Here is a 24680-nt window from a genome sequence, read left to right as displayed (position 1 = left end):
AAGGAGTCTCTCTTTCTCTCAAGAGCAAAGTTATATGAATTTTTTGCTACCACATATTTTTAGTACAATTAAATCTTCTTAGCGTTCTCCCAAACAGAAAGCAAAGTATATGGAGCGCATTTGCATGTCACTTGGCTCATCACCGTATGGGCACCTCAAAACCCATGCTTGCAGTCGACACGTGATGGTTTTGTATTGGTCGATTGTGACCTAATAAAATTGGACTCCTGGGTGAGTCAAAGATGAAGAATATTCGGGAGGGTTTGGAGCTGTAGCTGATGGCCTTGTACTGTTACCGTCTCAATCAATCTATATGTGTTCTCGTGCCACCGTCCAGTTGTTGGGTAATTTAAACGTGTTCGTCATCTACTGGTACTGTATTTCTGGTTGGTTATCCAGTTAGAACAACTACGACTACCAAGTCGGAAAAGGATCCTCGCCGAATTCATTTCTAGAGATCCGGAAGATTCTGTGATCATAATCATTCATCATACATTATGCAGTCAATTTTCATTAGGTATTATTTATATTTAATTTAAAATTTAAAATTTAAAATAATTTTTAACTGCACGATATACGATGAACGATCATAATCACAGAATCCATCGGATTTTCAAAAAAAAAGATCCAGCGAGGATCCTTTTCCTACCAAGTCAACAACCATTGCAGGGTACTTCGATTTGGGGTTTTTTTATAAGTCCAAAGTTTTGTACCTAATTTTGGTAAGGAAATTTCAAGAAGGTACCCAAAGGAGTAAAGCTGTTGGCTCACTTGGCTAAGTACACCAAAGCTCACCTGATTGACAGGGAACAACACATGTTGTCATGTGAATTCTGAGTTTTCTGCTCATTTTTTATCACAAATTTTATTGTCGTCTTGTAATGTGTCGTGTGATGAAAGAGACAGTATACGGAATAGTCTTGGTGGCATACAAGAATTTCTCTCTGAAAAGTCCATCAAAGTATCTTGAAAAATGAGTTGCGTTATAATCACTTGTCTGGATTTCACTCCATCAATTTTTGTCCTGCACATCTTGGAACATCTTTGTAAGAATAAAACAAGAATTGAGAATGTTGAGTTTGTGAAAACTTCTGAGACCAAATAGTATGGTCGTTAGAAAATTTTCAAAGTAGCTGAATTTCATCGACATGATGAGGTGGTTCTCAATTACTAGATACAAAACCACAAGAGAAAGAATAATGCGAAAGAATGAAAAGGCATTTATGATTACAAATTGTCCATGAATTATTGTTTTTCATGACTTTATAGTACTAAGCAATGCTTGAAATTGGCCTTTCCTTTTCCTCTCTTTTTTTCTATACAAATGTAAAATTATCTTTACATTTGGAGTTTGTTAGATGAATTTGAGGTTTCTCCTTGAGTCTAAACATTCTTGTGGTTCTTACTCATGAGAAATTTTTTAGTAGGATAACCTAATCACGTGACTGGTAAGGTCACTCTCACAAAAGAATTGGTTCTCCTATAATTTGATTTCATTCAACCCGACTCTAGTTTGACCCATTATGAAAGATGCCCTAATTAGGCAATTCTATTGAAGTTTCTCTCATTAGCATACGAAAGACTTCAAACTACCATCCTCTAATAGAGGACCTCTATCATGATTCTGTCAGAAAAGCGTTGGATCCTAATCAGGCTGCCTTTTGAAGTTTCTCTTTAGGGTAGGTGAGGGTTCAAACCACCATCTTATCCTGATTGCAGCAACCTGAAATGATCAGCATCATTTCATTGCTTGTAGCAAAACCAAGAGGATTTGGAATACAACATTTTCCTAGTGTGCTTATCCGAAATTTGTATGGTCGTGTAATTGAGCGTAAAATAGTGGACTTCAAAAGGAACTTGCTGAGAGTTTGGTTAAAACTTGCTGGTGTTGGGGCGGTTACCCATCCTTGTTACCCAGAAAATAAACAAAAAACGAAACACACTAATAACGAAATGGTGGTGCTAATCCATACCTCATTTTATTTCTTACACTCTCAATTTTCCGTCAGATCGAATGAATTAAATAATATCTAGATCGAATGAATTATATAATATCAATGAACAAAAATTAACAAGAGTAGTGGAAGATAAAAACTGGTAACGAAAAACGGTAGGATTTGCGAGAGTTCTGGGATTCCGAACATCATGTGTAGATAGGCATTGTTCTTGAGGTTCCTTTAGTTAAAAAAATATTCATCCAAAGAACACAATAAAACTCGAAAGGAAATAGTTTTGATCAATCTAAACCCGTCTTATTACTCAAATAGCCCCTAATCATACAAATGATCACCCATAGAACAGCAAAAAAGTGGTACTGCCTCTACAAACAGTTTACAACCCCAGTACAGGTGGAACGACGGGAAAAAAAGTACTATCTTTCTGTAATTCGACTGTTTTTGTATGGTATAACAAGGCCGGGATCACCAACCCTAAACACTCTTCACGGTTTAGGGAACATCAATTGTGTTAAAGATGAGAAATCATAATCTTTTCCTGACTGCGCTGAAGTTGAAGATGATACGGGAGATGGTGATTGAGTCTTGTTCGCCCCATCGTTTGTCACGCCATTAACTGGGCTAACTTGAGCCATACTGTAAAAGCTGCAAAAGAGAAGCAGTAGTATGGTGATTCAAGTACATATAAAGACCTGGTAAAAGGTGTATTATTATGCTAATGAAGCAAAACTATAAGTAGCATTAACATGAAATGATGGATATTTGATGCTTTACATTCCACTTTCTCCAGTGTAAGCTCATCCATTTGGTAAAATAATCTAAGCCAATATGTTTTAAGGATAGTGTTTGCAGACACATACATCCGGTGTATTCCCCACAAAAAATGTATGGTCCTGCATTCATAATGGAAAATGGGAAAAACAATTCATGGTAAATCTTAAGGTTTTGAGCTCCATGTTCAAATCGTGCTCGTATCTCTTCTTTATCTGTAGGTGTTGGGTTTTGGAGGGTGGGGTTTGACATGGCAGTTAACGATTCACCACCAATTCAGTTAGAGAGGAGCCTATTGTATAACAGCAGCAATCAAGGTTGTGAAATATGAACCACAAGGACCAAGATGTATACAAATATGTCCAAGAGCTCAATTTGCTTAAAATCCTTTTCCATTTGATTAACCATTTCAAGGTATAAGAAAACACGGCACAATAACAGCTTAGAAAATCCCATCACATTTGTGCCAACTCAAAATAGATGCTAAATATTTTTTTGAGAAGAAAATAGATGCTAAATATGGAACAGAGATTTATGATTTATGACATACCTAGATGCTGAATACGGAACAGAGGTCCCCAGTGGATGTGCTTGTCCCATGGTCTTTGTCTGACTCTGATTCAAAAGGAAATATACAAAATGAATATTTCACTCGATGTTGATAAATGAAATAACATTCATAATGAACCCTTACTATGGACTCTACCTGTGAAACATTCTGTAGATCAGCCTGCCCATCTACAGGCATCACCAATCCAGGAAACTGGTAGCCAACGTTTGGCCAACTTTGGGAGGGTAAATTGCTTCCACTGGACACGGGTTGTTGAATAATACCAGGAAACTTTTGATCCACGCCAGATTTAGCTGCTGCGGCCATGAGAAGAGACTGTTGCTGAGCCAGCATTGCTAGTTGCTGCTGATGCATAGAGAAGGGTGACACCATGTTCGACTGCAGATATTCAAATTGTTAAATAATATAATGTGCATTTACAAACCATGTTATGCAATGGAACAAGAAAACGATAATTCAATTCAGTCAAAAACAAAGTAACATTTTAAAAGACTATTTTACTAATACTTATGGCTTATTTTCCCTTTTTAAATTAAATAAATCAAACTAGTATAATGGATTATAGAGAAAAAGCCAGAACGTTTTTTTTCCAACTAACAAAAACAATCCATTTATCAAACTAATGATATATTTTCCAAACAAAAATTCTGATTTGCATGATAATCCAGCACATACCTTCTCAAAAAGACTCATAATATCATTTTTTAAGTCTTTCTGAGGTTTCTCTGAAACAGGTGTTAACAAAGGTGCATCTTTAAATAGATCCTCAATTCCTGATGAAGATTTGACATTGTTCTCTGCTGCCTTTGATGGACCAGTTTTCTCAGCTGTCGATGCCTTTTCAGCAGCTGCAGATTAAAGGCAACCATTTCTCTTAACCCCAACACATTGGAAAAAGGCCAGAACCATACTTATATAGGATGATTCCAGTACAGGAAAACGTATTAGAATGATGGGAGGGGAGTAAAGACATACACTGAAAACCAGCCCAATCATTATCCTCAGCTGATGCTGCATCCGACCCATTCTCACTTGGACCATCCACTGAAAGCATGTTGAAAAGGTCAGTAGCATAATCAACTTTTGGAGGGGCAGGTGGAGCAGTATCAACGGCTTGTTTTGTTGCTTCAGCAGGCGGAACTGCTGGTTCTATTTCCTGAACATCTTGTGGTCTTGAGACATGTACAACCTGTTAAAATTTGGATACAACATGAATCAAAGCTTTTAGGTCTACGATTCTTTCCAAAATAAACAAGGTAACAAATACTAAGGAAACAACTGTAAAAAATAGGAAATGAGCCAATAAAAGTAAACTAAAGTATGCAAATTTTTTACAGGAAACATATTGAGAGAGAAGAGGATTAATAGAGACAAAGTGGATCAATTGATACACTTAAATAGAAAAGGTGAAAGCAACAAGGAACCACACAAGAAGCAAATTAAAAATGACCATGGAAAACATTTCACTCAAAGAGATAGCAGCTTCACAATCCCAAGTTTAGAATGAAGAGAATGACATTTTCTTAATTCAGATGACACCAACGCTCAAACCAAGGGAAAATCATCTCAAAAAATAAAGAATCACCAGAAGGAAAGCAACACCCAACTCATGTAGCCATCTGAAAAAGTTTATACTACATTCTCAACACAGCACAATGAAGGAAAAGGTGGTTGATACTGTCAAGTGCTCTTTTGCACATAGTACACCGTTGAAGGGAAAACAACCATAAGGCCTTTTTCTCTGGAATTACTTTAGCCTTCCATAGTAATGGGATCAAAAGCCAGGACAGTGTGATAAGAAACTCTTGAGGAATAAATAAATCGACAACAAAAGGTGCCTGACAACTCCAGCAGCCAAGCCAGCCTGGCTATTCTCAAAGGGGAAAGCGAAATGGTGCCAATCGAAAAGAAGAGTAGAAATCTTGACAATTTCCTGATCTCTCATATCCCCGAAGAAATTGAAGTTCCACCACAAAAGATGAAACAGAGGAAACATCCAAACTAGCTATGAATGTATTACGAGACACGGGAAGCCAGCATGGTCAGGGAAAAGTGACGCAGAAAGAGGAATCCTCATAGCAGAAATACTCCCAGAAATCAATCTTCTCCCTACTACCCAATATGAAACACAGGTTAGAAAATAACTCAATATGTCTCTCTGTGACACCTACTTGAACCTCTAACTACCACTTGAGTGCCCTGCCAAAATCAACACTCTTGATTACCAAATGCCAAAGACAGGTTTATATTTATATGACACCATTGATACTTGATTTTATGGTATGACGAATTGCCGATCCGTTATCTCCAACATATCCAATGTTTTTGTCCATTCTTGCTACCGATTATCAAACATAAGTTAGTTCAACAATGCTTTTTCTTTTTAAGAAAGATGATTCCATGAAAAGCAGGGTAACATAGTAGCACACCCTCTTAAATGAAAATTTTCATTTTAGTTTAACTATTTCCATTTTATTTATTGCCAAGTTTGTTGCTCTAACTTGTTATTAACTCTCTTATTGAGAATATTTTCTGCCAATCATATCTTTTCTTGTTTCTTAGAAAATATAGTTCATACAAAACAATTGGTAGATCTGAAATAAATATCATTAACACAGAGTTTGCCAACCTGAACCACAAGTAATCCATGATAAGAAATCAATAAGGCATAACGACATGAAAACAAACACAAAAAAACATAAGCTATCAGGGAAACACCATATTAATTAAATACCTGTTCAGGACCTTTCAGAGGAACAGGAAGACTAATTCTTGCAGCAGGAACACTTTCTTTTGTATGAGTTGTTTGAATTTTCTTCCTTTCCTCAACTTTCTTTTCAGAATTTCCAACATAAACATGCCCACTTTTCTCTCCAGGTTGAGGCCAATGTAAGTTAGTCCTTTCTTCCCATACTTTAGGAGGTGGCTTTGTTTGTCCATCCCTAGGAATCCATCTCTTATCTTCATACCTGAAGAGAATTCCAGAAGCAATTTTAAAGAGTTTACCTAAATCAATATAATAAAAACTGACGATAGACAGTAACTGTATCTCGACAAATAGATGCTAGTTCTAAGGGATACCGTCAAACACGCACTTTGCACGAATAAAATTTTCAATTCCAACTCTGTCATAGTTTGGAGGTAGTTCTGCTTCCCAGTAACTATTTGACTTCTCATTTCCCATTGCTGTATAAAATAAAACAAAATTTAAGAAAATCAACATCAATCAACAGAGAAACAAGCTAGAGGCCCAGGTCCCAAGACCAGCTTACATTGAATAAAAGCAACCTGCTCTGGAAGCCATGTGTCCAAAGTAGCAGACCGCACCTGCAGCAAAAGTAAATAACACTCAGATGAGCCCATTGCAACTGCAGTGCATGGGTTGTTCTTGGATTTTATATCAAATCCTGTTAATTTAAAAGATTAGTTGTTTACTGTTCTACCCTCATGATATTAAATTATTGTTTATTAGAAATCTTGTTAACCAAGGGGATTTTATGCGTTTTTAAAGGTTTTTTGGAGCCTCTCCATGTAAATATATAGATAAGAATGCAAGGCATGAAAATACATGACGGTGCTGTTTGCCACCAACAGGGGGCAGTTTATGAAATAGAATTTCAGGATATTTTTCGATAAACCAAGAGCTAATTATGTGGATCCACCTGTTGTTGTAATTTGCTGGACCTTAATGTTACTGTCAAAAAATTTTAAAGAGACACATCAAGAGAAATTTTAAACAGCCCTAACATTTAGTTCACCAAATTCTTGTACATGAGCCACATATAAGATGAAAATCACCTTGGATATGTGTACCCCAAGACTTCTGTGTATCCCGGAACACTGCATGCATACAAAAATACCTAAATTCACGCTAGCCCATCTTGGACCCCTGTAAAAAAATCAATTCATCATTCAAAACTCATAGTGTGATTCACAGGCATAGCTGTTAAGAGCTAAATCATTTTTCATTCTTCACCATCATGATATGAAAATCATCTCTTTCGGATGCTTACGTACTTGGCTTTGCAGTCAGCGCATTCTCTATTCTCTGGCAATTTAAGAAGTCCTTCCAGTATCTGCATATGTTTTTTTTTTTTTTTTTTTTTTTAAAAGCAAAAATTATATATAAATGAAACCACTGAATATAATAAAAAAAGGGGCAAAGGCAAAACAAGATACTGATTCAGGAACTTTGAAATTGAACGCTACTTAAAGTGTGCAAATCACATAAGAAAGTGTAAATATTTAAAGAGATATCAACGAATAGTAGCACAAATACAGCATCGGGTGAGTTAACACTCAGAAGGATCATAATCATAATGTTCCAAACAATCTGCAACGGTTTACATGGAATCACAACACAGCCATTGGGTTTTCATTTTTGACAAACTCAAAGCAGAAAATGATTTTGAAATCACACATAAACAGAAATGACATAGATGCTTCGAAAGGATCTTCTTCGAGACTAATTTCTCCAAGCTTCGAAATTTACATATTAACTAATAACCGCATACACGGATAATTATAGATAACTGTCGAGGAAGATTTAGACTAAACACCGTTCGATCATCGTATTACCGCCCATTTCGATAGTTCATCACTAAAACCAAATTTCATACACATTGGAAGAAGAAAAAGTACAGCTATTGGCGAATCGAAACAAATTCAGATAAATCGAATCATGACCCGCGAATCATGACCCAGAACTATAGATCAAATCCCATCAAAGCCAATCAAATCCAACACATCAAGAATTGCATTTCATATCCACAAATCCAAATTTAAATGTACAAAATTGATTAAATACAATCAAATTCCCAAACATTTTCCTGTCAATTTCTCGGCAACCAAACACCAAAACAAAAATCCAATCCCACAATCGACAGCCAAGAATCCGAAAGAATATGCACGGAAATGAACAAGATGGGGGACAAATTTCGAATTCTGAAAAATTCAAGGTACATAAATTGTAAATCTCCAAATTTGGAAAAGGGGAAAAAGATGAGACCTTTCTGTGCTTGGCGTTGAGCTCCTTGGTGACATTGGCCTTTTCGTTCATGGTGACGCGACCGTACAACAGCAAAACCAGCAGAAGCGAGGAAAGACGAAGAGAAAAAGCAGCAGCGGCTCCGTGGGCGGACGAAGGTCAAATTGGTCTTTTTGCGCTCTTTCTCCCTCCCCTTTCTGCGACCACCAAAGAGAAACGAAAGAAAGAGAAGAGAGAGAGATCCAAGCACAGTCGCTCTTGACTTTATTTTTGAGCTTTTGCTATTATCTCCTGTTTTCTTCCCCTTTTCACATTTCTTTTTTTTTTTTCCTTTTCTTTTAATACCCAAAACTACATTGTGATTTGGGATGGAGGAGACATCAAGTTGGACTAAATCGATCAAAATTGATTTTACACTACTGTAAATCGAATTGACAATGAAAAATGTGTGACAAGTCAAGTAATGCTTTTAGAAATTAACTTGGCTTCTCAACAATGTCACGTCTCTGCACAGTCATCGTCCAATCAAGCGCCACCGTCACATTTTAACAGAGCTCATGACGCTTAGGTTATAGAATAATGAATTTGAGAGCATAACGTAACTTTAGATATGGAAGTGAGACGAAAATAACTAAAGGTAGCAAAAATACGAATTTCACGATATTTGAGAGTAGTAAAATAAGAATTAGTGGGCTAACATCCTACCACGTCATCAGTTAACAGAAAATTTAACAGCTACACTAACTGAAGTATTAAAGTGGCAGAAAAATCAGACTTTAAGTATAAAAGTAAGATGAAGAAAAGTAAGCGTAGTAAACTACGATTGTCATGAAACTTGATAATAATAAAGTGAAAAATATCCCCAAACTCTTGAATGATGAAATTAAAAGAAACAAAGAAAGACGCGTAGAAGAAGAATAGCCAAACCGCCAAACCTATAGAATGAGAATGAGGAAGTGAAATTGTTGACGGAAAGGAATCCTCTCCGGATCCCTCTCTCCTAATACACCAAATCAGGGGGATTCATACGTTAAAATTTGATCCAACGGTTGAAGTTATTACAACTTTTAAAGTGAGCTCTTATTTGTAACCGTTTGATCAAATTTCAACGGTACGAATTCTCTGATTTGGTGGATTAGGAGGAAGAGATCCGAAAATGATCAATTTCCATTGTTGGCAGACAAAAGAATTCGCAAATATCAATTGTTATTTGGAAGTGGGGTTAGGGGGAGCTGGTTTTGAGTGTTGAAGGTCATGAGTTGTAATGGATAGTCACAAAAGGTGGAAGAATTATTTGGTGGGAATCTATCCATCCATCCCACTAATAAAATCAACCTGACCATGTGACTGGATTCCTTACTGTGTACAACAATTAAAATATCCAATTCTATCTTTATTGACATGTCTTCATCATTGATTTATTTTTATTTCGTTAGTTGCTACTCAAATTTGTATGATTGGCTAGTTTGATATTTCAAGCTAATTACCTTTTAACTCTGATGTCGAGCCCAAAAGGTTTTTAAACAAAATTTAGGACTCGTTTGGTATCCTACTGAACAATTTTTGTCATTTTTTACAATATATTTTCTTTAAGATCAATTGTTAAGAATGATTTTTATTAATACTTGAAAACTTGTTTGGTATCAAATTTAAAATTATTTTTAAGTAAAATTATAAAGAAAAAAGAACGCAACTAAGGAGCTGACGAAGGTAAGAGAGAGAAAGAGAAAATAGTTGATCAAAAGAGAGAGAATTTGGCGTGAGAGTAAAGAGAGGAGGGAGAGGAGATGGGAAGGGATCAAGACAGAGGACGAAGAGGAGAGAGAGAAAGAGATACGATAGAGAAGATAGATAAGATGGAGAGAAAGAAAGAAAGAGAGATAAGATAGAGTGAAGTGATATTTCTCTTAACTTGTAATAGGTCTTAGGTTCGAAGAATTTCTTCTCTCCCTTATTACTATAAAAAGAAGGCACTATGTAGGAGGGATAACATACATTCCTCTACATAACCCTACAAACACATCTCTCTCTTTTCTCCTAGTGTCGCCGACCCCCTTCCCCTGTTAGTTAAATATAGGGCACAACGCGTTATCAACACGCTCATACCGCTGTGCTTAGGAGTCTGACGAGGAAGTTTTCTGCATCAAACCAGTTCACCAATATCATCATGCAGTTAGGTTCTTCCAAAACAACGGTTTTTATCTCAATATTTTTGTAGCCCTGATAGCATGAACATTCACCATAATGCATGACCCAACTTTACGTTTTTCGAATTTTAGATTTTACATAAATTGTGTATGCATTATATCCATAATTATTGAATTATGTGAATTTGATGTTGTCATGAATTGCATCAAATATATGTCCATGCATTGAATTATACATTGAATATGCATACAATTGAATTGAATAAAAAAATAAAAAATAGATTCGTTGAACCCAAACCCGCAAGCTAGCTGCGGCCATGGAGCCATCACCAACGTCACCATTGATTTTCTGACAAAAGCATGGCTTGTAGCCATGCACAGCCACCACGACTGCTTTTCCTAACGACATGAAGTCATCCCCATCGAAATCGTGGCCGAGATTTTTCGTAATCTCATCGGAGTTCGAAAACCCTAACTCGAACCCAAGGGTTTCTTGGTTCGTCGACGTCGAGTTTTCACTCCTCGTCACCTAGGAAGAGGTTCTACGGTGAACCATAACCCCATATCGCCTCCATAAGCAACATGTCTGATGTTCTTCTCCGGCGAAGCACACCCAGAACACGGCTGTGTTGTTCTTCTGGTCTAGAGACATAGCCCTTTGGGTTTTGGTTCTTCTCAGCCCAATCTCAAACCTAGATTTAGCTTTTTAGGCCTAGGTCGCACAAATTTAAAATTGCTCAGCCTACCCATGGGCTTTGGCCCATATTTTTTGGCCACGAGCTTAATTGTTAACTTTTTTAGACAATTTAGGTTTTATATTTTTTCACCCACATTTTAAATTTGGCCCGAAGTCCAAATAATTAAATTCAATTATAATTATAAACCTGAAGTTCTATTTGCATATTTTTACATTTGTTTGCAAGAACATATGAACCTGAAGTTCATAATTATTTCGAAACCTGAAGTTTCTAAAAACATGCATTGTTTGAAAACCTGAAGTTTTCCTTAAAAACATCACCCATGAAAACCCGAAGTTTTTCTATGCAAATTTAAACCAATACATGTCTATTAGAATCTGAATGTTCTACTCTTATGTGAATTGATTGATTTTTTTTCTCCATTACACTAACCACATCTTGTCCATCTATTTTTGAAAGGAACATGTCAAATTTGAACAAACTCGACTTTACCACTTTGTAGGTATATGGAAAGAACTACCTCAAGTAGGTCCATGATGTGAAACTCCACCTCATTGCAAAGAACATGCCCCACCATTGAAGATGAGACGGACAACCCGATTGGTGAAGCTGAGAAAGCCACTGACATGATCTTCATCCAAAGACATATTCATGAGGCCCTGCAAACTGAGTATCTTGCTGAGGAAGATCCAAAAGCACTCTAGGTCTCATTGACTGATTGTTTTGATCACCAAAATGACATCTTCTTGCCTGAAGCAAGACTTAACTGGCAGCATTTGCGTTTCCCGTCGTTAGGGGGAGACAAGAACGTCAACATTCCTGATGAACGACGTGAATTATTGTGAACGACTTCCACTTTGTCACATTTAGATCCCCACACCACTCTGTCTGGAACTGAAGTGCATGATACCAAAATGACATGCCCCAACCCAAATATCCAAATGACACCTGAATGGCACGTGTGGGCCACACTCAAGGTTGACGAAAGCCCTAAGTGTATAAATAAACACGAATGATACGGAACAATAAATGCTAAGTGACAATAATAATGATGCAAAATCCACATGAATGAAATAGAAAGATCAACGATTACAAATCCGGAGTAAAAGATGTAATATGTCTAGAGCATACCAATAAACAGAGTGTTAAAGAAAGGTGAGCATCGAGTCAAGAATGGTCATACCATACGTAAATAGAAGAAGCAGGATCACTGGTAAGGAAAAACCTCTAAGCTCGGGTCATACTCTTCGTCGCTATGTCCTGAGGAGGTGCAAAAACAAAAAAGGTGAGTGGACCAAAGTTTATAATAATACTAATAATATGAAAACATTTTATTTATGAACATAATAACACCCTGTTTTGAAAACATATATAATACTACATATAGGTTTTATAAAAACCCTAACATGCCAAGTAAAAACATTCGTAAAACATCTGTAAATCGTATTTGTGATGTACTTAACTAGGGGCATCATAGTTACCCGAAGGCAGTACCTGTCCACCACCCAAAGGTGAAGCTGTATAACTTGTCCATCACCCGAAGGTGAAGTTAAGTAACCTATCCATCACCCGGAGGTGAAACTGTATAAAATTGCATAACATCCACACCAACACTAGTTGTGGCTAGTGAAACTATCTGACACTACTTTCAACAATATCATATATCACTCATCCTCATTATCCATGTCCTATGGCTATAGATAGCTATACCCATGGTGTGCGGATGTGTCGTATGATAACATACTAGATAAGTACCAAAAACATATCTCCAAACTTGTATCAAGCATAGGAGTTCAAAAGCTTAAACCTTGTCTCATAAATCCATGGCAAATCATATTCATAAACCCATAATAAACTTATACGTGAATCCATAGAATTTCATAAACGAAAATCCAATGATTCATAGCCTTTAGTAATATATAAATCCGATAAATCATAATTATTCCATAAAAGCAATATAAATAAATCATAAGTTTGAAAATCTGTAACATATATTATAAATCATGCTTCATTCATAAAATATGCAATGCATGCTAGACTAATATTTTATAAAAAACATATAAGTTTAGAAGGGGTCCACTCACAAGTATTCTACTATCGGAGAGCCGCTTGAACTAGGATGGACTGGATCGTTTCCCTCCGTTGCACCTAAACACAAAGAGAGTACATGTAATAAAACTCTACTAAAATGATGGAATTTTGGAAAACGGACAGTGGATTCGGACTCGGCACGTCGAAAAACCTAAGGAGAGACCTCGGGTTCCCCCATGCTCTGCTACATGCCGAAATGAGTCGTCGAAAAATTGGCCCGAAAAGTCGTCGACGGCGTAGCATAATATCTTCGACGGATACGCGTGTGCTCCACGTACCGGCTCAGACGATCCTTCACGCAGGCCAACATACAGACCCACACGCCGACTAGGGGTCTGGGTATCAAACCTGGGTCGGGTCGGACTTGGATCAGATCTGGGCTTGGGTCTGGTGGTTTGGGTCGGGTTAGGGTTATTGGGTTTGGATTTGGGCCTGGATTGGATTGGGCTGGGCCAGGGTTTGAGTTTAGGCTTAGGTTATTGGGCTATCTGACCCAAAGGTTTAAACCGAATATTGGGCTGGGTTTTCTGGGCTACAAGTCAGGTCAACCCGATTAGTTTGAGGGGTCATCGGACCCAACGAAGGGGAACGCCAGATTTTTGGCCGGGAAAATTTCCCAGCTCCATTTTGGGGTCAAAACTACATCGTTTACAATGATTTTTAAACCAAAATGAAGCTAAGGGAGAATAGAACAAGTATTTACCAATCTAAGGGTTGACCGTCGTTAGAGTTAGCCGAAAATAGCCAACAACTGTCGTGAACCTTGCCGAAAAACTGAAAAATGTTTTTCTCGAGTTATTTCGGTGTTCAAACCCTACCATAACGCCTCAAACACTATCTAAACACAATACTAAGCATGATCCAAGAAGATTTAGGGGTGTTTTGAACTTACCTCGTCGAAGATCACATGCACAGTGCCGATAAGGAGATCGAAGGGGAGGGAGAGAGAAGAGGAAGCCCAGATGATAATGATGATGGTGAGGTCCTCATGATGCCTGTGTGTATGTAGGTATATGTGTGTGTGTGTGTGTGTGTGTGTATGGCCTCGCTGTAGAGGATGACGCCGAGAGAGAAAAAATAAAGAGTGAGAGAGAGTTCCAGAGATCAAGGGAGAGGAAAGGAAAAGGGGCACCAAACAGTGGGTGCGACGTATCACCGATGTAAAGGTCCAACAGTGGTGAAATATCTCCACTTGTGAAATTACCAAAATGCCCTTGCGTTCAAAAATTCGTAAAAGCTTCGTTTTAACTCTGAATTCGTTTTCGATCATGCCTATGCATTTGTATCAACAAGTACTACTATAATAAAATATAAGAAAAATTCCATCATGTCGTCGAACGAAGGTCAATGAAAGTCAACCTTCATATAGTTAGGGGTATTTTAGTAATTTTAATTAATTAAAACGTAATTTTCCAAACAGGTCGTTACACATCGCATAATAGATCTCCAGAGTATAACTCAGAGCATGCTAGATGCTTTTACTGATCTAGCACAAGTGACAAGATCACGTATTCCAGTTGTGAATGTGTTTGAAAAGATAGATGTACCAAATGTACGACGCCACTTTAGCTAATCCACGTACATTAGTGGCTAGCCAATCCTCTGTCCCTACACACAAGCATGGCAGACCTTTTGATTCAAAGGATTCACACCCTCGAAAGAGGAAACCCACGATACAGGCACCTAAATAGCCTACTGTGAATCCGATTGTCGCTTACTCATTCTATCCAACTCATAAGGAAATTTTTGATTATGAAAGCATCATTGAAGAGTCAAATCCACCTCCTGAGAGATTTTGGTCTATTATGCTAGCTTAGATGATGTTTGATGTAGAAATGAGATGATCGTTGACGATGTATTAACATATGCAATAACTACTAACATTATGTTGAGCAATGACATTGAACCCCGCTCCGTTGATAAATGTCGATGTAGAACTAATTGGTCAAGCTGGAAATAAGCAATCCAAGTCGAACTTGATTCGCTTGCAGAACGTAAGGTGTTTTAACATGTAGCTCCTACTTCTCCACATGTGAAGCCCATTGGCTACAAGTGAGTTTTCGCTTGGAAGCATAAGGAGAATATCGAAATTATGCATTACAAAGCTCATCCTGTTACATAAGGCTTCTCACAATGCCCCGGGATTGACTATGACAAAACTTATTCAAATATTTCCAAATCTCGGAACAAGCTCTCAATTCGGCTGAGACGTTCACTCTACAATTTGAAGCAATCTGGAAGAATATGGTATAACCGTCTGAGCAAGTATTTGACTAGTTAGGGATGTGAACAACGAACTATGCCTTTGTGTGTTCATCAAGAAGTCACATTTTGACTTTGCGATTGTTGCAGTGTATGTCGATGACATGAATCTCATCGAAACTCCTGAAGAGCTTGCGAGAACTGTCGTGCACCTGAAGTCGGAATTTGAGATGAAAGATCTAGGAATGACTCGATATTGTCTCGGCCTCGAGATAGAGCACCGTTCAGATGAAATCTTAGTACATCAATCGAACTACACCCAAAAAGTGTTGCATCACTTTAATAAGGATAAAGCAAAGCCTTTGAGTACTTCTATGGTCGTTTGATCACTAGATGCAAAACGAGATCCCTTATGTCCGAATGAAGATGATGAAGAAATTTTGGAGCCTAAAATTCCTTATCTAAGTGCGATAGACGCTTTATTATACTTAGCTCAATGCACTAAGCCCAACATTTCCTTCGCTATTAATCTTTTGGCAAGATACAGTAATGCATCAACACGCAGACACTAGACTAGTGTTAAAGGCATATTCTGTTACCTTAAGGGTACTTCAGATTTTGGCTTCTTTTATCCTTATGGATCTTTGAGCAATACCGCACCCCCTTATCTTGAGTCCATTCTTGCTTTGTTGGTTATGCCGACACATGATACTTATCTGATCCGCACAAGGCGCGTTCTCAAGTAGGTTATGTCTTTACTATTGGAGGCATCACAATCTCTTAGAGGTCAACTAAACAGACCTTAGTTGCCATTTTGTCTAACCATGCTGAAATTCTCACCTTACATTAAGCAACTCGAGAATGCTTTTGGTTGAGAGCAGTTGTAGGCCATATTTGAAGCTCATGCGATCTTTATGTCGTCGTTGATGTCCCGATGACGATTTTTGAAGACAAAGTAGCATACATTGAAATAGCTCAAGAAGGATTATATCAAAGGAGAACATGTCACGCCTCGGACCTGGGGTTAATAGGAAAAAAAAATCTCGAACCCAAATCTGGCGTGAGAGCTGAAAATAAAATTAAATAAAAGGAAAGTGAAACTGGGTGAGAAAATATGAAATTCCTCTTATAAAAATAATTCATGATTCCTTACAAGACTAAAATAAATAAATACAAATTATATCCTCACACTTAATCTGATCTCATCATGTCTACCTTTTTTGACTGTTTAGTTCATAAACCTGCATAACAATAGAGGGGTGAGTTTTTCCAAAGCTCAGTAGGGACATAACCTTATCACAGTAAATTGACAATATTAAATTACGTGTCACAAAATCACGTAATGAAGTATCAAATCATTATTGATAATAATGCATGAGTGCAATGCAATACTCTTCATCTTTACCCGTTAATTCATATAATAAAACACGTGAACCTGCACGTCCCATACCATGCATTTTACCTCTACAGTGGTGGTTCGAATGTTTTAATATACAAATTAACCCCCTGTAACTCAATCATCCCAATTTCCCCTTTTGGTAGTCATCTTGCCTAAACTCTTCGTCGTCAGTCCCGAATTACCCTTAAAGAATCTGTGCACTGTGGGCTTACTTGAGACCTGGTACCTGCTAAGAGTTTGGCTCAACTACACAAAAGATCATTTCCAACTACCCCCATTTTCAAAATTCCTTCCTTAACACCGAAATTCCAACCACTTCTCACACATCATGAATGATGCATAAATAATGTCATTTCATCTTTCACATGTCTAACAGTATATTCTCAACGAATAGCATTTCAACAACAATTCAATAATCAATAACAAGTAAACACCCAAAAGCAGTATTTATATCCAATTAGCAAACTAGATCACATTAATCAACCAACAAGATCAATAATAATACTATAATGCTTCAGCAAATTTAATAAAGCCAATATCCGTAAAGGTCTGCCATATTTCCCCTACCTGGATTTCAAAGCATTGCTCTGAGATAATAACACAAGAAACCACAATTGTGATAAGGTCATATTCACAAGTATAAGAAAATTACCAAATGCCTTATATGAACTTTAATACTAATTAACACACTTAAAACTCATTAGTTCCACGTTACTCAATTCAAAAGTCGTTTGGTTGACTATAATATTGTACAAAATAGTTTCGTATATAGCAAACATGTATAGTGCTTATTCAAAAGTCTTTTGCCTTCAAAACCATTCAAGTAATATGTATAAATTAAACTGTACATAAAACCATTTACCAACATGCTTATTCATTTAACAATAGACATACATCCATACATATACATACATATATATATATATATATATATATATATATATATATATATATATATATGCAGTACATGCTTCGACTATTCTCTTTGCAATAGAGCAGCATCCAAGTCTCCTAAAGTTCAGTGCCTTTTCAAGAATAGGAATCAACATGGTATTGTTATGTAACATGCGAAATACAGAACATAAGAGGCTATCACTAAATAACAACATGAATAGAAAGACTTTTCTATAAAACTAAATCAGCAGTATGATTGAATTCAAATACATATGCATAACGATGCCCATCAGCCCCTTTTTAGTTTAGATACAAACATTTATAATTTATTAATAACATACAAAGATATGAGGCAAATAACTAAGATGAAAACCTAGAAAAGGAAAACTCTTTAAACCTGAGAAAGAGTAGACCCCAATAGAAAACGTTTCATCTAGCCAGTGAAGAAAACCAAAGCAATAACATTCTATTTATAGGAGAGGGAAGTCGGCACAGAGGAAGGTGAGATTAGACCAAGCAAACTTACACCGCCTAAAAGCTATCGGTAGGAATGATGTAAAAGCCCTTTATTTGGCTATGGTTTTGGCCCAATTAGAATAGAACAAACAACTTAATAAAATAATGTAAATGGAAAGAAAATGAATAATATAAATATATAGTTCAAATACTACCGTAATGGTGTACTGAACTTATTTGGTTCAAAATAATAGTAAATTAGAGTATAGAAAAATGAAATAAAGGAATGAACGATTAAATAAGAAGTAATACAAAACTTTTTGAAATTAATAAGTATATACAACACATAATTATATATAATTATTTTTGAAAATACAAGTCCTCACACAACACCAAGCACATTACGCCGAAGTTATTCTTCTCACATCAACAACAAGAGCATTAAAAGATTGAAGTCACGCAATTCCGTTTACAAGACAATTTGGCTGACCTCTTCACTAAATCACTACTGAAGATGATGTTTCAAAAGCTTGTTCAAGGAATTGGTATGCGTAAACTTTCTAAGTTGTAACATTACTAGCTCTCTTTGGAGTTGTGTCAAGCTCAGGGGGAGTATCCTGAAGCATACTTGCTTGATCTTAATGTACTCTTTTTCCCTACGATTAGGAGCATTTTTTCCACTAGGTTTTTGCTACCTTACTAGGTTTTAACGCGGCACCCACCTTGGGTTGATCACATCCCTGATGACATCCCGTAGATGTTTCATTTGACTTTGCATTACTCACGCATTTTTCCTTAGACTATGGATTTTGTCCTTACTCGGGGTTTTTACCATAGCCATAGGGTTATTTGTGAGACTTACTTCATTATGCAAGTTTCTACCTTATTTGAGAATTGTGTGTTCCCAGAATCAATGTTGACGAGTCGACTTCCACAACTTCTACATGATGCCGAATCTACTTGAGTAACACACTCAAGGGGGAGTGTTGTAAACTTCTAGTTTAAGTGTGGTTGTGTAAATCTTAGATTATATTTTATTCTAGTTATTCTTTCCTATATGGACTTGTATTATTTGGGGATGAAGGATTTCTTCTCTCCCTTATTACTATAAATAAAGACATTGCGTAGGGAGAATAACATACATTCCTCTACACAACCTTACAAACACATTTCTCTCTCTCTTCTCTCTTAGTGTCGCCGACCCCTTCCCCTATCAGTTAAATATAGGTCACAACACAAACAAAATTATTGAATTATAAATTTGGCCGAGACATCCCAAATCGATCTTCACAAACTAAGTTAACAACGTAAATTACTAAAATAAAAATTGCCTAAATCCAAATCATAACTATTAACTTTCAAACCGTTAGGTCATCTCCAACTGATCCGGCCAAAAAGTCATAGGGTTAAAAATAGCTCGAAATAACACGAAAACGTCTCCAACCAAGAGTTAGACCAAAAGGCTTTTGGGCCCCACTGGGCCAAACCCACCAAGTCAGGCCAGTAGGCTGGCCATCTCCAACTAGCCCGATGAGCCCAGCCCACTTTTTTTTTTTGGACGAATTTTTTTTAGCCCAAGCCTTTTTTTTTTTGGTGGATGAATTTTTTTCCTACACTATTTCTCACATCTTTTTACAATTCCATACTATTTTTCCTTATTTTATTTCAATTCTTCACATTATATTCTCTTCCAATAATATTTCCTTTAATTTTTTCAATAATTTTCAAATGGCCACCTCTTTCAATAATCTTCCAATATGTTCAAAAAATTTATTTTAATATGGTAGTTTAATTTAATTAACTATATTAATTCAATTAAAATAATAATTTATATTTGACCTATAACCTTTTGGCCCATTTGGTTAAAGATGGTTTTTTGTCACAGAGCTATGTTTGGCCTATGATCATTTAGCCAATTCGATTAGGGATAGTATGAAATATGACTTGACATTGTTTCTTAAAATATAATTTTTTGAAGAGCTATAAGGCTAAAAAGAATTCTCTGACTCTCCTTCGATGATGTTAAATGAAGGAAGATGATCATCTCCTGAGCATAGGATGAGGATCCTTCTGACCATGAAATTCGGGCCGTTCGATTTTAATCTAACGGTTACAATTATTATAACGTTTTAGGAGATCTCCTGTTTAGAGCCGTTGGATTAAAATTAAACAGTCTGAATTTTATGGTCAGGAGGATTCTCTTCCTAAGTTCAAGAGCTCTTCCTTAAATGAAAACAAAATGAGTACAGAACAAGAAAACGGCAAAGCGAAAAACATCGTCCAAAGCGAAATTTGCTAAATCATTCGACGTTTTGCTGATACTAACAAACGACAACGCGTTTTGGTCAATGAATAAAATCAAATCCCTTGTCTTCCCCACTGCGAAAAAGTCTGTTATTGCGTTTTTGTTTTAGGGTTTTGCGTTTTCATCTCGCTGTCCTACATCTTTTCCGAATCGCGATCTTGTTTGGTTCCCGAGAAAATCAGTGAAATACGTTTCTAATCTACAGGGTAAACAGTGAGAAATTGGGGGTTTTCAATTGAAATTTCAATTTTGTGTGTCCGCCCAATAACCTAGATTTGCTTTCCAAAGAATATCAATTTCGAGGGTTTTCTTGAAAATTGATCCATCAAAGTGCATGAGTACGCCTGATGTGACCATGGAAGATGGCGGCGGTGCCCAACCGGAATCTCGATGGAAGCAAATGGGGCATGGGGAGAAGGAGGCGTCCGTGCACGAAGAAATGAAGAGAATGCAGAAGTTGCCTGCAAACAGCACTTACGTCACTCACCGGTTGCGGGTTCTCAACAAAATTCTCCAGCTTTTGTCCATTCAGGTGCACAAACATTGAATTTTCAGTACTATATATAGCGTAATTTAGCTGTTAACTTTAGCCTGCTATCCAATGGGTTTATTGTTTAGGCCAATGAGAATCAACTAAACCCAACACCCACACGAAAAATTCATTTAGGGTCCGTTTGATAACCATTTCATTTGGAGTTTTAGGTTTTCATTTTTTGTATTAGAGATGGAGGGAAAAGTATGTGGGAGAAATGAGGAATGCAGAAGGACGAAGGAGATTATATGAAAACAAAAACTCGAACGTCGTTTTGGCTTTTAGTTTTGATTTTGTGGGTCAAAAGATGAAATCTAAAAACGATATGGTTATCAAATGAGCCCTTGCTTGACTAATTTTTTGGTTAATTACTAGTTTGCTTTGCTATGCAATATGGAATCTTGTGTTTTCTATATGATTCTGGTTAGAGTTAGAAGACAAATGAATTTGATTTCAGTATTTGATATCTTCTGTCTTCATTGTATGCCAGAGAACCGCATCACAAGAACAGGAGTTGGAGTTGCTTTTCGCCGGGCTGTCTATGTGAACTCAACCTTTCATGGTAGTGGTCAGGTCCAGTTAATGTTATATCTTGTGGAGTTAGATATTGTAATTACTTTTGCTGTGGAGTATATGTAACGACTAGGGTTACCTTATTTGCAGTGTTCTGTTCGAAGCTGGTTGACAAATAGTTTAACTGTTTGTTGTTTTTGATGTGTATAGAATGATGTATACACTGTTAAATCATGACTTTTACTAGCTCCTTATGTATTAAAAGGTCCTTTTGTTTTAAACCATTCACTTGGATCTCATACGTTTCATAGATTTTTTCAGCGAGCCTCACGTTCTTCCCAATGAGGGATAGGGGTAAACCCTGCATGAAATTAGAAATGTAATCGCGGTTTGATGTAAAGACTGCTTTAAAAAAATGTTTAGGTTGTTACGGCAAATATATGCATGACTTTACTGTTCGTTCTAGGCAGAAAACCCTTATTCAAACTAGCAACTTTGGGTAGGAGCACACCCAGTTCAGCCATTGTGCTTTGTCTGGGGACCTTCTTATGTTAGTTGGAAGACATCCTCGTATTACGACCTTCCTTGCCTTTTTGGATCGCTTAGTACTGTGTCCGTATATGCTATACCAATTGTGTTTTATATTTGTTCTCAACCTCATGCAGTATTTGTAAAGCAGTTTCTGTTGATCTTCTGCTTTGTTAATCAACTGCACTGCAGAATCTCAAATCATGAATATATTATATCCATGTTTATAAGAAGACATGAGTTCAGGTCTTTTCCGTCACACACTGAAGATTGTACGTTTTTGGCATGCTAATACTCTTGACATGGTGGAAGTGTATGATAGTGATACTGGAGATTATATCATCAGGTTGGCATTTCCATTTCCCATTCTTTTGGAGTTAATTACTTGGAGCAATCTTTGGTTTCATATGGATGCAATTCTCAGAGAGCAGAATCGGCGCGATGAACTTTGGACATCTTTTCTTGACGTCCCCGATTTTTGTAACATCATCGTCATTTTTTCTGTGATTCTCGTAATATTCATCTTGTTACTTTATCCATTGAGACTATTCATCAAGGAGGTGATGAGAAAGAATTTAAATTCTTTTTTGTTTTGTTTTGTTTTGTGATTCTAAAGAATTGTACTTTCGAATCTCTTCACATCTTAAACCATGCTTTATTTTTGTTTGTTCGGTACATCAAAATAGAAGTGCCTCCCTACTTTGAATAAAGCAAGTGGCCAAAAAGTGCTTTTTGTAAAAGCACCTTAAACTCGAAGCTCTTTACATGGATGAATATACTGTAACCATAGCGTTTCATAATTTTATATTATTCGTAAGAAACGTCACAGATCTCAAAGTATAATAATGGCTTTAAAACCAAGTCCCAAACTTCCTTCCCCAAAAGTAAGAATTCTTAAAGCGACCAAGACGAAAAGGAAAGCCTGAAGCTTTGAGCTACAGAGAAAAATGGGGATTTCCGATTACATCTCCGGGACAACCGATTCGCTGAAACGGAACGCTCCGGGTCTAACGGCCGTCAAAAACGTGTGCTCCACAGCTTACGGTTACGGGTCGGGTGCCGTTACCCAAATCGACAACGCCGTCAGGGGTAGCTTGGGGGACGCGGAAGGCCGGGCCAAGATCGTCCGGTTCAGCTCCAGCATCGCTAAACACACAGCGTTGGAGAGCCTCAAAACCGTCCCAGGTTTTGTTTCCTCGACATTTTCAAATTTTTTATTTTTTTGGAAAATTGATTATCTCGATTTAGTCTTAGGTAAGTATCTGAACAGTTACTCTACACTGTCGATTTCGTGCCCTAGTTACTGTACATTGTTGATTTTTGAACACACTCAATGTTTATGTCGTCTTAAACACGTTGGATGTGGCACTACAGTCATGTACATTCATCCACACTTGTAAGTGGGGAGGTTTTAGGTTTGCTCACTTGGATACGCCGCTAAACTGCAGTCATGTAGCATTCCTCCCCACCCACTTGGTCATTAGCCATAATTCATTATTTAGGATAATTTTTCATGCACGAGATGGGGCGAGTAACGGTTCACAAATCCATTTTGTTTGTCTTACTTTATAGAGTTGTGCCCAGATAAGTAGATAACTTTTGTTCAAACTTTCGGAAGTTTGGGTTTCATGAAGCTTCAGAACTCTGGTGTAACATGTTGATTCGGGTTTCTTGACTAGTCTACCTGCAGTTGTTATCGACTAATTTGCAGTTGGATGTGTAGGTTACAAAATTGTTAAGAGATCAATCAGTGACTTAAATGAGTCCGATAAACAAGAAGAGAATGTGAAGGCAACGCAGGCTGATCTACACAGATTGAAGAAAGAGTTAAGTGAATACAAGAAAGTACATGAGCTAGAAGTGGTTATGAAGGCATTGCAGGCCGATGTACTCAGATTGGAGAAAGAACTCAGCGAATACAGGAAATCACACGAGCAAGTTCAGCTAGATAAGCCAAGTGCGGATTTGAAGTCACCAAACACAGCCAACATTCCTTCAGTTGCAAATCAGAAACCAGAAGACGTGATCAGAGTCTTTATGATGAAGGAGTTCATGGGCAGGCAATTCTTGGATGATCTAATCACTTTTCGCGGGGCACCAACAAAGAAGTAGAAAAGTGTCAGGTACTAAGTGGATAATATAAGTGGAGCGATGATCGTTATCTGTCATGAATATTTGCCTTGTTTGAAGCTTTGTGAATAGGTTTGCTTGCTCTGTGTGATGATTCCCTCTGTGTGCTTCGGCATCCGTTTTGTAACTTTTGTTTGGGGTCTCGCCCTAGACTTGAGATGTGGTCCATTGGATGTGGCGCATTCGAGATGATATGTGCTGCTAATGTACTAGTAAGAAAGCAGCCTTTTGCATTGTCAAATCCAGTGGCCTTGTTTGTAAATTGAGGGCAGTGTCAAGTACGGACAAGGATTGTCTACCCTTCCACTTTCGATGCCCTCCCGTGCCCTCCTGTTTGTGTAGTCACGATTAAGCCACGTCAACATTTTATATTACTATTCATTTTTATCTTATTATCTCTATAAAAAAAATATAAAATGTTGATGTGGTTTAATCGTGACCACACAAAACAGGAGGACACCGGAAGTGAGAGGGCAGACAATCCTTGTCCGTCAAGTACGT

General features: G+C 37.2%; 3 protein-coding genes across 6 annotated transcripts; 2 read left to right on the top strand and 1 right to left on the bottom strand.

Moving 5' to 3' along the window:
• Positions 1 to 2134: 2134 nt before the first annotated feature.
• Positions 2135 to 8646, bottom strand: LOC137715892 (ADP-ribosylation factor GTPase-activating protein AGD5). Its single transcript, XM_068455254.2, has 11 exons — positions 8306 to 8646; positions 7315 to 7373; positions 7096 to 7186; positions 6570 to 6624; positions 6393 to 6483; positions 6032 to 6266; positions 4273 to 4486; positions 3973 to 4145; positions 3433 to 3675; positions 3277 to 3341; positions 2135 to 2600 (listed from the first exon to the last, which is right to left on the bottom strand). Exons 1-11 carry the CDS (start codon positions 8354 to 8356, stop codon positions 2441 to 2443), a joined length of 1437 nt encoding a protein of 478 aa, XP_068311355.2. The 5' UTR covers positions 8357 to 8646; the 3' UTR covers positions 2135 to 2440.
• Positions 8647 to 20506: 11860 nt separating this feature from the next.
• LOC137716070 (uncharacterized) lies at positions 20507 to 22605 on the top strand. Of its 4 annotated transcripts, none has more exons than XM_088690747.1 (3): positions 20507 to 21008; positions 21499 to 21570; positions 22396 to 22605. In XM_088690747.1, exons 1-2 carry the CDS (start codon positions 20811 to 20813, stop codon positions 21553 to 21555), a joined length of 255 nt encoding a protein of 84 aa, XP_088546873.1. In that variant the 5' UTR covers positions 20507 to 20810; the 3' UTR covers positions 21556 to 21570; positions 22396 to 22605. The 4 variants fall into 4 exon arrangements, with proteins under 4 accessions (XP_088546873.1, XP_068311564.1, XP_068311565.1 ...); XM_068455463.2 differs by having other exon boundaries at positions 22362 to 22605; XM_068455464.2 differs by lacking the exon at positions 22396 to 22605 and adding an exon at positions 22242 to 22369.
• Positions 22606 to 22876: 271 nt separating this feature from the next.
• Positions 22877 to 24441, top strand: LOC137716382 (uncharacterized). The gene is made up of 2 exons (XM_068455828.2): positions 22877 to 23234; positions 23773 to 24441. Exons 1-2 carry the CDS (start codon positions 22997 to 22999, stop codon positions 24159 to 24161), a joined length of 627 nt encoding a protein of 208 aa, XP_068311929.2. The 5' UTR covers positions 22877 to 22996; the 3' UTR covers positions 24162 to 24441.
• Positions 24442 to 24680: the final 239 nt, after the last annotated feature.

This window comes from Pyrus communis, chromosome 3 (genome assembly GCF_041283825.1).
Source record: "Pyrus communis isolate YQ-2024b chromosome 3, ASM4128382v1, whole genome shotgun sequence".
In the NCBI taxonomy this organism is placed as follows: domain Eukaryota; kingdom Viridiplantae; phylum Streptophyta; class Magnoliopsida; order Rosales; family Rosaceae; genus Pyrus; species Pyrus communis.
Note: the sequence above shows the minus strand (reverse complement) of the source record. Positions and strands in the feature narration are given on the sequence as shown.

Excerpts from the sequence above, each read along its gene's own strand:
- LOC137715892 (XM_068455254.2), bottom strand. The coding sequence starts at position 8,356 with ATGAACGAAAAGGCCAATGTCACCAAGGAGCTCAACGCCAAGCACAGA. Across the intron at positions 6,625-7,095 it reads TTGGGGTACACATATCCAAG|GTGCGGTCTGCTACTTTGGA; the intron begins GTGATTTTCATC and ends CTTTTGCTGCAG. Across the intron at positions 2,601-3,276 it reads GTTCCGTATTCAGCATCTAG|CTTTTACAGTATGGCTCAAG; the intron begins GTATGTCATAAA and ends TCTCTTTTGCAG.
- LOC137716070 (XM_088690747.1), top strand. The coding sequence starts at position 20,811 with ATGAGTACGCCTGATGTGACCATGGAAGATGGCGGCGGTGCCCAACCG. Across the intron at positions 21,009-21,498 it reads TCCAGCTTTTGTCCATTCAG|AGAACCGCATCACAAGAACA; the intron begins GTGCACAAACAT and ends ATTGTATGCCAG.
- LOC137716382 (XM_068455828.2), top strand. The coding sequence starts at position 22,997 with ATGGGGATTTCCGATTACATCTCCGGGACAACCGATTCGCTGAAACGG. Across the intron at positions 23,235-23,772 it reads GAGCCTCAAAACCGTCCCAG|GTTACAAAATTGTTAAGAGA; the intron begins GTTTTGTTTCCT and ends TTGGATGTGTAG.